The sequence below is a fragment of the Phacochoerus africanus genome, chromosome 9, assembly GCF_016906955.1.
Source record: "Phacochoerus africanus isolate WHEZ1 chromosome 9, ROS_Pafr_v1, whole genome shotgun sequence".
In the NCBI taxonomy this organism is placed as follows: Eukaryota; Metazoa; Chordata; class Mammalia; order Artiodactyla; family Suidae; genus Phacochoerus; species Phacochoerus africanus.
Window position 1 is genome coordinate 63115860 of NC_062552.1, and position 11953 is coordinate 63127812.

The 11953-nt window shown below is 46.0% G+C and overlaps 1 protein-coding gene across 1 annotated transcript; it reads right to left on the minus strand.

Annotated features, from left to right (window-relative positions):
• Positions 1-235: 235 nt before the first annotated feature.
• SSTR1 (somatostatin receptor 1) lies at positions 236-3984 on the minus strand. The gene has a single exon (XM_047797205.1). The coding sequence runs from the start codon at positions 3676-3678 to the stop codon at positions 2506-2508; it is 1173 nt and encodes a 390-aa protein (XP_047653161.1). The 5' UTR covers positions 3679-3984; the 3' UTR covers positions 236-2505.
• Between the last annotated feature and the right edge of the window lie 7969 nt (positions 3985-11953).

Here is an 11953-nt window from a genome sequence, read left to right on the forward strand (position 1 = left end):
CTGGAATCTTTCCTCTTAAAACCTCAGTGAAATATAGGGCAACCAAGCCAATATGTGTATATTTTTAGGTAATCTATGGAAACAGTAAAATTCAAGTGGCAAATTCAGACAACTTGCAACAACATAATACATTTGTTTATTAAGTTAATATTACAATGGTAACAGGTTAAGAGCACTAGATTTGTGTCCTCTTAAGAGGAAAATGATCAAGATTTTGATTTGTAAATCTCTCTGTTCTTAACCATTAAAAATCTATTTTCAAAGGAGTAATAATACGCATTATTTTTAAATGACAGATCTAAACCTTCATATTAATGACCAAAAGCATATTTGTCCATTAAACAAAACTTTGGGGACATTTTAACTCTTGGTTACTGCTTTTAGGAAAGCACAACGTTCTTGAAGCAAAATACACAAAACATTTTTCCAAAGTGATTTCAACCAGTGTGCATCATGTCAATGAGGGAACCTGAGAACCCCATATGTTGAGAACTCCCAATTATTGTAATACACTCTGGTTTACTTAAACAATCAGCCAACAAACATGTATTTAGTGCCTATTATGTACAAGCCAGCATACTAAAGCAATACGGGAAATACAAAGAAGTAAAATTATTGGTCCTTGCTCTACTCAGGTTTCCAAGGGAGTTGGTTAGATTAAACACAGACACAAATTATTCTACTTTCAATGTCTTCAAAAGAAGGGACGATGTTAACTAGATTGTATGTTATAATCACCTATGCTTGAAACCTAGAGGAAGCAGGGACATAAGCAGGGCCATTCTCCATCCTTGGTGCTGATAAAGTCTGTCTGGATCAGATTCCGAAGCTCCAAGTTTGAGGGCTACTTGAACTCTCATATCTGAACGTGTTCTAGCCAGTCTCACACCTGTCACTGTTAGTGACTGTATTTGGCAACTGTTGCATGGACTCATGACAAGGGAGCAAAATAAACATATATATATACTATGTGAGTATAGGATGACATTAAAAGCTAGGCTTCCGGACTTTCCACTCTGCCTGGGAGGAGGCTCACCACACTATCATTTATTTATTACAAGACAAACAATAAATTACATAAGAAAAGTATGAACAAAAAAAATCTCCAAACTTTACTGGACACAAGCAAAACTAAAAGGCTAGAGGAAAGGGTAAGAAAAGAGGGCCTAGCAAAAAGAGATTTTGAGGGGGTCTTGGAGAGAGAGCTTTCCCCCACTGCCGCCTCCACGCCCACCCCACCTGCAGTGTCCTTAAGAAAAGGCCCTGGGCTAGGCAAGTGGAGAAAAGGAAAGCTGAACTACATCTTTCAAACAACACAGTTAAATAAATAAATAAATACGATAAGCAAGAAAATAACGTATTAGGCACCGCTTGAAAGGCAGCAGTCCTCAGGCAGGGCGGGCCACACTCCTAGCCTGCGGGTGGCGGTGACGGTCAGATGGGCCGAGGCTAGGAAGGCGTCAGCCGAGGTCCGTGCCGGATGTCTATTGTTATTCTTAAATCTGCACCTCCTGAAGCTGGTTGAGGGACAGAGCCTAGAGGAGCTGCAGCCGTGCTCCTGGGCGGCCCCGGGGGGAAATGCGCCCTGCGCCCTGGCCTGCCTGGCCCAACCCAGACCAGTTCCCTGGGAGTGCCCAGAGCTTGGTCTTTGAAACCCGAAGCTCCCTTAATGAGGTCGGGAGGTTGGCCTCCATTACAACCCCCTCCCCCAACCCTGAATCTTAAAAACAAACAAAAAAACCCTAGTCGCTTGTTCTCAGCTCCTTTTTGCTCCAAAGAGGAAGTTGGATAAGGACTGCAGAATGCCTGGGGTTCGAAGCGCGGGACCGATTTTACTAAGCACCTGGCTCCGCTCTGGTGGAACGGGAGTGGAGGAGGGGCTCGAGGAAGCACGCACCTTCCTTCGCCCCGAGAGTGGGAGAAAAGATCAGCTGCCTAGGTCCTTCTCAAGTCCGACTTCCCTTAAAGCAGGGCTGCGGAAAGGGAGAGCCGTGGCTCTCCAGACTCCGCTAGGAGCATCAAGCGGAGTCTGGCGAGCGAGGGGTGCGGCGGGGCGCGGCAGGGCGCGGCTGAGGGAGAGCTAGGGACGCAGCCCGAAGGAAACCCGCGGCGGTAACCGTGCCTCAGCTTAAACACAAGTAACAGGTGGCGGGGCTGAGGGTCAGGCTGAGTTGGCGACGTTAATTAAGTTCATGATCATTACTGGCAGGACGGGGCGGAAAGAAAGACCGAAACTGCAGTGTGGAGCCTAAAGGGGTGCAGAAGTGCGAGCGCAGTGGAAGAAGAAGCGAAAGAGGAGAAAGAGGCCCTCTAGCTTTCCCAGTTTATAAGCAAAGCGCCCAACGCCGCCTTTGTCGCGCACCTTTCCCGGGTCTCCACCTGAAGCGCATAAGGTCCTACCCCAACTCATCCCATCGCACCCTGATCCTTTCACCTCTCGCTCCCCGCCTCCCTTTCTCCTCTTCCTCCTCTTCTCTTGGCGCAAGGCTCCTGCTTGGCCTGGACTCAGAGAGTAGTGATCCGGGACGTGCAGGTGCCATTACGGAAGACGCCGCCGGACTCCAGGTTCTCGGGCTGGAAGTCCTCCACGCTGTAGGCGCGGCTCTTGAGGGCTGTAGCATAGTAGTCGACTGGCTCCTCGGCGGCGTTGTCCATCCAGCTGAGGCAAAGGATGCGCTGGAACGAGCGCTTGAAGTTGTCTGAAAGGAAGCCATAGAGGATGGGGTTGGCGCAGCTGTTGGCATAGCCAAGGATGACCGACAGCTGGCTCACTGTGGCGTCGTCCTGCTCTGCGAACACGTTGACCAGCTGCACCACATAGAAAGGCATCCAGCAGATGACAAACACCATTACCACCATCATCACCATCAGGGTGATCTTGCGCTCCGAGCGCTTGCGCTGCTGCCAGCCGGCCTTAAGGGCTACCATGCGCATTTTGGCAATGATGAGCACGTAGCACAGGCAGATGGCCCCGACCGGCAGCAGGAAGCCCATGAGAAAAGTGTACAACACGAAGCCCACCAGCCAGCGCTGGGCAGGCTCGGGCATGAGCATGTTGCAGGCCACCGTGCCGTCACTGTTGGCCGCAGTGCGTGAGAAGACCACGATGGGCAGAATGACCAGCAGGGATAGCACCCACACGCCCAGATTCACCACCTTGGCCACGGTGGGCCGGCGGTAGCGTGCCGCCTTGATGGGGTGCACCACAGCCACATAGCGGTCCACGCTAAGCACAGTAAGACAGTAGATGCTGGTGAACATGTTGACTGCGTCCACGCTGAGCACGAGGCGGCAGAGCAGTGCACCGAAGGGCCAGTGGCGAAGCAATGTGGAGGTGACCAGGAAGGGCACGCTGAGCATGAGCAGCTCATCAGCGATGGCCAGGTTGAGGATGTAGATGTTGGTGGCTGTCTTCATCTTGGCATAGCGCAGGATCACGTAGATGACCATGGAGTTCCCACACAGCCCCACCAGGCACACCACGGAGTAGATGAAAGAGATGAGGATAGCGCTGCCCTGGCCCTCGCTCAAGGTCCCGTTCTGGGATGCATTTCGCCCTGGCTCCTCCATCCCGTCTGCAGCGCCGGCCCCAGGGCCCCTGCTGCCGCTGCCTTCGCCGCAGCTGCCCGGGCAGGGGCTAGGAGAGGAGGGAGAGGAGGCGGTGCCATTGGGGAACATCTCAGCTGATGGGGGCCGATGGGGCTGCCGGGGCTGGGGAGTTCTTGCGCCCTCGCTGCTTGCGCCCTCACTCGGCACCCTGGCCGTCCGCCGGCAGCTCAATGCCGCCAGGCGCCTGGGGGAAGCGCTCAGCGGCTGCTTGGAGCAGGGCTCCACCAGCGCCTGCGGAGCGCATCGCCCAGAGGCTGCCTGCGCGCATCCGCTTGCCGCTCCAGGGCGCCTGGGCACAGGCGAGCCTGGAGTGGGGAGGCCGGGAGACTAGAGCCCCGCGCGACACAGCCATTAACTGCCGCGGCTGTGAGCTGGTGAATGATTAATAGGCAGGGCCAGCGCGTCAGCAGCTACGAAGGGGGGGGGGGGGGGGGCGGAGAAAAAGAGGGAAGAAGGCGATATAGGTGGCTTATCACCCCTCGACCAATTTTTTCCTTCCCAGTTTTAAGCTCCGATCGACTAGAGCAGCTGCTTCCAGGGTTCCCCTGCAGTACCCCTTCACCCATCCTTTAGGGGAACCTGGGGAGTTTCTCCGATTTTCTGGAGGGTGGGTGGGAACGAAAGGTGTAGATTCTGTTCCATCCCGCCCGGCTCCTATCCAAAGCAAAGACTGAAGCAGACCCCAACACAGATATCTGGAATTCATCTCAGTTTTCCTCAGTTGATGACCCCCTCTGAGGGACCCCAACTTTACTCTGGTGCAATCGTCCAAAGCCCTAAACTCCCACCTCCCGCTGTGCCTGCCCTGCCCCTCAGATTTGCCCCGGAAGCTTCTAGTCCTTACCCAGGGCGCGCTACCTCCGGACCGACGCGTAGATGGCCGGTGCAAAGTGCCGGTGCGGGTCTAGTAGCGCGGTGACGTTCTCCGCACGGTCCCACTCCTTTCCTTGGGCGGGACCCCAGCACAGGCGCACAATCGGATACTCTTAAGAGTCTCGGAAACTGACCCTAAGTCGCCAGCATCAGGAGGAGGAAGGACAGCAACGTGGGATAGGAGTTTCTATGTTACAATCCCACAGGCAGCTCTTCGCGGGCGGGAGTGTTCAGGGGCCTGAGAAAACCATTGCGAATCTCTTAATAAACCTTGTAGTGCCCAGAGCCTCCAGCGTCTCCCAGAGGAATATCGACTGCAGAAAGGAAAATGCGCGGCTGGGAGCATGAAAGGAGCCGGAGGTTGCTCCCCCCACCCTCCCGAAACGTGCCAGGCGCCGTTTTGGAAATCAATCTAGGTGTTCGCTGGGGATAGATAAAGCCTGAGCCGCTCGAAAGCCTCCGCCAGCTCCTCCGCTGTACTTTGTACCCCAGAGAGTTGGCTGGCCCGGGAGGAGGAGAGGCCCAGGGTGAGCTGGGATGCCAGTCGGGGCCAACCTTGCAGGTGACCAGACCTGCCACCAACTCCAGGAACAGCAGGACGACCTTCAAGTCTTTCTGTGAAATACTTGAGATTTCAGCCTTTTCTGAGGTCCCCGGATTTGTGTCTAAACCTTGAAGACGCAGAAACCAATGTCGGCTCGCCCCAGTCTCCCTAACCACTTAAGAACTGAACAGTTACTGTGTTTTATTTTTTTTTTTTCAAGTCAATTATCATGATTTTTGACGACTTCTAGGATCTTTCACCATCCTAGTCTGGGCTCCCTTTGGCTTTCCAGTTGTTCCAGTCCAACTGATCAAGCTCCCCCATTCTTTCCAAGACCCCTTCAAGTCTTACTCTGAACCGTGCTGGTTCACAGAAGACGACCTGCAGCAGCCTAGTGCTTTCTGGCCTCTTCAAGCCTTAGCGTTGTGTCTAGTTTTGTTAGTTCCACCTCTCAACCAGGTGGCTCCCACTGTGCTGTGAGCCTCCTCTTCCCAACAGAACAGTTTACACTAAGGTGAGGCCAACCTAAACAGAAACTAAACTCCACATGGAAGGTATTTGTACCAGACAGTGCAGAATGCAGAAATGTATGCAGAAATTTGAAAAGAAAAAAAAAAGTACAAATCCTTTTGTCACCTTGCTTTATCTGGATGTCATTTGTATGTATGTGTTTTAGTTCTTAAAACTAAGTGCTCCTGAAAGGAAAAGAATAACTTTTGTAGTGTGTTGATTATAGCAATCAGAGATAAAAGAAATGATGACAGACTCTCACAGGGATGTGTGCAATGGACACTGAATTATTAATGAGAAATGTGCTAGGAAGAAATGTGAAATTTCTTAAGACCCAGGCTGCTTAACCCATGGCTTTATCTCAACAGATTTCTTTATCTTAAGAAGGATGTGGAATTTGTGGTTAGTTGTATTTCATTTTCCTTAAAAAATATAGCACATATGGAGAAAAAAAATGTTCATCACGTTTTTTAAAAAATGGCTTTTTTTCCCCAGAAGAGCTTTTAACAAGCCAAGTTTCATAATGATTTAAATGCTTCTTTGCCAATCACTGACTAAAGACACCTGGCTATTCCTCAGGGGGCTGACATTTCAACAGTCATCATCCAGACACCTTGACGTTGATCATGGTTTCTCCAGGGGGAGTGGGTGATGGGAGCTATAAAGCACGACTCTGTTATTTGGGATCTCATATGTTCACTTTGCAGCTGATCTAAGAAACATCTCTCAATTTATTGGTAGCCTCAAATACAAAAGAAGAAAACTGAACACCTGACCTGAGCATGCTTTTTTGTTTGTTTTTTTCTTAAGTATTTTCTATGATGACTTTTTAACTCATGAAAAGAGGCTGATGATGAGATACCACTTTATTCCCACTAGGGTGCCAATAATAATTTTTTTTTAAAGGAAAAGAAAAATCACAAATGTCGTTAAGCATATGGAGAAATTAGAACCCTTATATGTTATCGGTGGGCATAAAAAAAAATGATGCAGTAGCTTTAGAATATTTGTTGACTCCTCAAAAAGTTAAACAGAGAATTGCCATATGACCCAAACTTAACATAGGTACTTGAAGAAAAACTTGCACATGAATGTTCAGAGTAGGACTATTCATAATAACCAAAAAGATGAACAATCCAAATATCCATCCATCGAGAATGGATAAACAAAATGTGATACATCTTCTTACCATCCATCCATGAAAAGGAGTGAAGTATAGGAATGAAGCATCAAAACAGTTACAATATAGATGAACCTTGAAAACATTATGCAGAGTGAAAGAAGCCAGGCATAAAGGTCATCACTGTGCGATTCCATTTATATGGAACATCCAGAATAGGCAAATCCATAGAGACAAAGCAGCTTAGAGGTGGCAGGGGTTGAGGGGGAGAGGGAATGGGAAATGAGTGCTTCATGGGTTTATGCTTTCTTTTGGAAGGTTATGAAAATTTCTGGAATTAGTGGTGGTGGTTGCATAACACTGGGAATGTACTAAAAGCCACTGAACTGTGCACTTTAAAATGGTTAAAAATAATGCAATACTACTCAGCCATAAAAAAGAATGAAATAATGCCATTCATAGCAATATGGATGCAGCTAGAGATTCTCAAACTAAATGAAGTAAGTCGGAAAGAGAAAGACAAATACCATATGATATTGAAATAAGAGTTTTAACTAAGGAACAACCCCCCCCCCCCCCTTGGCTAAAAAGGCAGCTGCAAGCCTCTCTAGCTATGCTCACCTCATACCACCTTTCTTGTAATAATGTAGCAACTGTTCCCCCTATGTCCAAGCCAGCAGCCCTGCTAATCATGTACCCAGCATTGCTTATCAGTTCAGCTTCTGTAACCTTGCTTGCTCAGTTTCTTAGGGAGGAACACTGTCTGCTTGGGGAAGGGGAGGGGGAGGTCCAGGATGCTTACATGGGAAAATCGAGACCTTGTAATGTATAAATGTTGCTCAGAACAAAGACCTGGTGCTCAGACTCTGGAGGTGACTCCTCTGAGCCCGCACTGGTGCTAGAGAAACCTTGCTTTTCCATATCTCCGAGTGCCATTTGTCTCCTTCCACTGCCATGGTTTTTGCGGTTTCCACAACAATATCACTAATATGTAGAATCTAAAATATGGCACAAATGGACCTATCTATGAAACAGAAACCTACTCATAGACATAGTGAAAGACTTGTGGTTGCCAAGGCGGGGGGAGTGGGATGGACTGGGAGTTTGGGGTAGTAGATGCAAACTATTATGTTTAGAATGGATAAGCAATGAGGTCCCACCATATAGCGTAAGAAACTATATCCAATCTCTTGGACTAGACCATGATGGAAGATAATATAAGAAAAGGAATGTATGTGTGTATATATACATATATATATAAAATACTGGGTCACTTTGCTGTACAGCAGAAATTGGCACAACATTATAAATCAAGTATACTTTAATAAAATACAATACAAACATTTTAATGGTTAAAATTATGAATTTTATGTCGTGTGAATTTTACCTAAATAAAATAGAGAGATTGAGGTGGATATGAGGCATGTAAGCCATGAAGTGTTTTCCATTTTGTTGTTTTTGTTGTTTGGGGTTTTTTTTTGTTTTGTTTTTTGAGCCATGGAGTGCTATCAAATATTTTCAGCCATCTCTTTCTTAACATTGTATCTGTGAACATATTCATGAACAAACAAAAGGCACATGAACAAAACAACCAAGCAAAAACCAGCATGCTTCTGGGCTAAGCAACATGTGGTTGGAGTTGCAGCTGTTTTAAAATTATAAGAGCAGGAGCCCAGTTAGGAATCTACCTTCCCTTCAGACCTCAATTTAATGCAAACATTTCCTAAAAAAACAAGAACGCTAATGTAGTCATGAGATTGTTATAATGTGTTAAAAGCACAACCTATGAGAAGCCAGAAGTTCAAAATTTCATGTCTTGATTACAAACCATTTTTTCCCTTAATTTATTATGTATCTAAGCCCTCAGAAAGCTTAGGATAAGCTTGTTTTCTCCATGACAGTTACCTGTCCTTCATTCCTCCCTTTGTTGGTTACTTTCTTTCCTATGCCTCTGTGATAATGAACATTTCTCCATATGAAAGAAGAAAGAAGAGGGCTTTCAAGAAGAGGAGAATGAGGAGTTCCCATCATGACTCAGTGGAAACTAGTGGAAATCTGACTTGTACCCATGAGGACACAGGTTCAATCCCTGGCCTCACTCAGTGGGTTAAGGATCCGGTGTTGCCATGAGCTTCTGTGTAGCCTGCAGACATGGCTCAGATCTGGTGTTGCTGTGGCTGTGGCATAGGCTGGTGGCTACAGCTCTGATTTGACTCCCTGGACTGGGAACCCCCATATGCCGTGAATGTGGCCCTAAAAATATATATTAAACAAAAGAAGAAGAAGAAGAAGAGGAGAATTAAAGTCCTAATTTAGGAAGTTGCAGATTCTAAGCAGAGTGCTTTTCCTCCCTTACCTCAACTCTCTCCTCCAAGCTACACTCCCCTGCACTATCATATACCAGATGGACACCTTGATCACTGTATTTATCACACTGTGCTGTGATTTTTGTGTGTGTACTTGTCTTTCCCCTCTTATAAATCTGTACGCTTGCTCAGAAGAGGGGCTATATTTTATTTATCTTCATAACCACAGCACCCAGCACAGTACCTGGAAAAATGCCCAACATCTTCTTGTTCTATTTTTCCAAGGCATCCTATGGATAGTGACCTATTTTTTCTAACCCATAAAATGTAGAGGCAAAGGAATGAATTTTGGGCCTCTTGCAAGAAGAGCTTTAATAACTGTGTATCATTCCTTATACATTTCAATCTTCTGAATAATTTCAATTTGCATGTCCTGTATCAACAATGATCATGCTGATGAGTCATTCATTGATCATTCTTGGTCTTAAATTTCTTGGCAGAGAAAGGCCTCTGGAAAATGGGTAGTACATACTTCAGTAGCTAATGATGGTTATTTAATAGTATCATGCAGTGTGAAAGCCATTATACATGGAAGGTCATTTTTTTAAAATTTCAGCCCTGTGTCCCAGTTGGTTTGGTGGAATAGTAATTATCAGAAACTCAAACGCTGCTTCTGTCAAAATCATTACTAATGTGTGTGTGTGTGTGTGTGTGTGTGTGTTTTTTTTTCCAATTGGAGTCTATGGTGATCCTCAAATGAGCTCCTTTAATTTGTGCCAGTGGTACAGGGCTGGCTGGGGCCAGGGATGAAAGGCACATTCTCTGTGCTGGCATCATCAGAATTGTGTTTCTATACACCTGTCTGGGCAAATGAAACCAAGCAGGCCATGAGGGGTGAGCACTGCTCAGCAATATGACCCATAGCAGAGGTAGTCACTTCAGGACCATCTGTCATCAAGCAGTTAACCTGATGACAGCTAATAAGAAAGTCACCAGAGTGCTAAAGCAGCTATGCAGCTAAGGAACCATTCTGGACTCCATTTCCCATGGAGGCCCCATCCCTTCACAGCAGTCCTGGTGGCCTGTGGTTCAGTTCATCACCAATCTCAGCCAACCCACACTGGCCCACTGATTTTCCTACTGCCTCTCAGTGAAACAGCAGGACAGCATCTTTTTTGGGGCTTTCAGAAAAAAAAAAAAAAGTGAGAAAGAAAAAAAAACACATGGTTCAACAACTCACATTTATCCCTATAGATCCTCTACTACTAAATAATATTTCTAAGAACAAGGAATTCAACGCATACAGGGACATAGTCATTATTATTAATGGGTAAAGAAAGATGAAACAAAAGCAGCCATGTTTTACTTGTATTTTTTTTTACTTGTATTATTTTGAGTAATCCTTACCAATAATACATTTTTCTGTAATGTAGTCTCTGTTAGTCAAAGATTTCAAGATTGCTTGCATTGGTTTCAATGCATTTGGAGGCATTTTTCTATTTAGTAGAAACTAAAAAAAAAAAAATGCTTTCAACAGCACAAAACCACATTTTTGTTTATTGTGGCTGATGTTTGATTTTTGAGCAGAGTATTTAAATGTTTACAGAGAATCACCCATTCCTTGAGAAAGGGCTGGATGGGAAGCAAAGCCATTTTGTAGATGAAAGCTATGTAGCCCTCTTTCTTAGAGATATAATCACTTTATTCTTAATTTAAAATAAGAAGGCATATAATTAGAGGGTAGTTTAAATGTATGTAGCCATCATAACACCTGCCATGGTGAGGCAGAAGCCTAGGTACATGATCCATCAGACAAACACTGCTTTATTTAGAAGACAGGAAGCAAATTAAATGATGAGTCTTTTTTCTCCACAATTAAGGTCAAACTAGTCAGTGGCAGGTCTGTGTTGCATGCGTCTCTGTTTTCTGCTATAAGCAGGAAGAATGGGCCCTAAGCAGTAGGCTCAGAACCACCAGGAGTGGTCTGGGAAAGGAATGACTGTGTGGCCTGCTCTCTACTCCCTCTTCTCACACCCAGCCTCACCTACACCAGGCCCTATCTGTTCTAGGAAGTGGCAAGGGGTGAGCCCCGGGGTAGGGGGTGGCAGTGGGGGTGGCGGGGACATAATACTTCACTTGACCTTGAGGAAGCAGCCTGTGTGGCTCCTTGAACCTTCCTTTCCTGGTGGGATAAGCATATGAGAAAACTGAATAGTTCAGGGGGGGCCACCTGGCCTGATTAGGAAGTCACCATTCTTTCTCAGCTGCCCAGGTAAGCAGAAATTTCAGTGCTTATGCAACTGGCCAGAGTACTGGTTTCTGATACTACATCCTGTGATTTTTTTTTAACCTTTTGGCTGCACCTGTGGCATGAAGAAGTTCCTGAGCAAGGGATCGAACCCGTGTGACCAGAGCCACAGTAGTGGCAATGCTGTATCCTTAATGTACTGCACCACCAAGGAACTCCCATATCCTGTGATTTTTAAAAAAAAAAAAAATTTCAGGGAATATTCAGACTATAGTAGAAAACAGGTATAATAACATGATTGTATATTTCACACTTTTGGTTCCCCTTTCTTATGGAGAAAGAACTGAAAATTAGTATCAGATTCCATTATGTATGATAATGCTTTTAATCAAAACCAAGTAATCCATTCACTAACTTAACATATATTTATTTGAGTGCCCAGTAGGCAGCAGGCCTTGTCCTAGGCATTGGAGATATGGTAACAAAGATGAATTAGCTTCTACTGGCATTCTAGTGAGGCAGAAAGAGAGGCAACAGATGGACACATGGGTAATTAATTGCATTTAGTAGTCAGTTCTCACAAGACAGTAGGGATGAGGGGCCAGAGGCTTCTAGAGAGGTGGGTGTATTTGACTTAAATTAGGTGGAAAGGGCAGGGAAGGTTATGATGGGAGAGCAGCCTTCGAGTAAGTGAAGGTGAAAGAGCATCATCACAGCAGTACATGGGAAGTATCAGTGATTCT

Excerpts from the sequence above, each read along its gene's own strand:
- SSTR1 (XM_047797205.1), bottom strand. The coding sequence starts at position 3,678 with ATGTTCCCCAATGGCACCGCCTCCTCTCCCTCCTCTCCTAGCCCCTGC.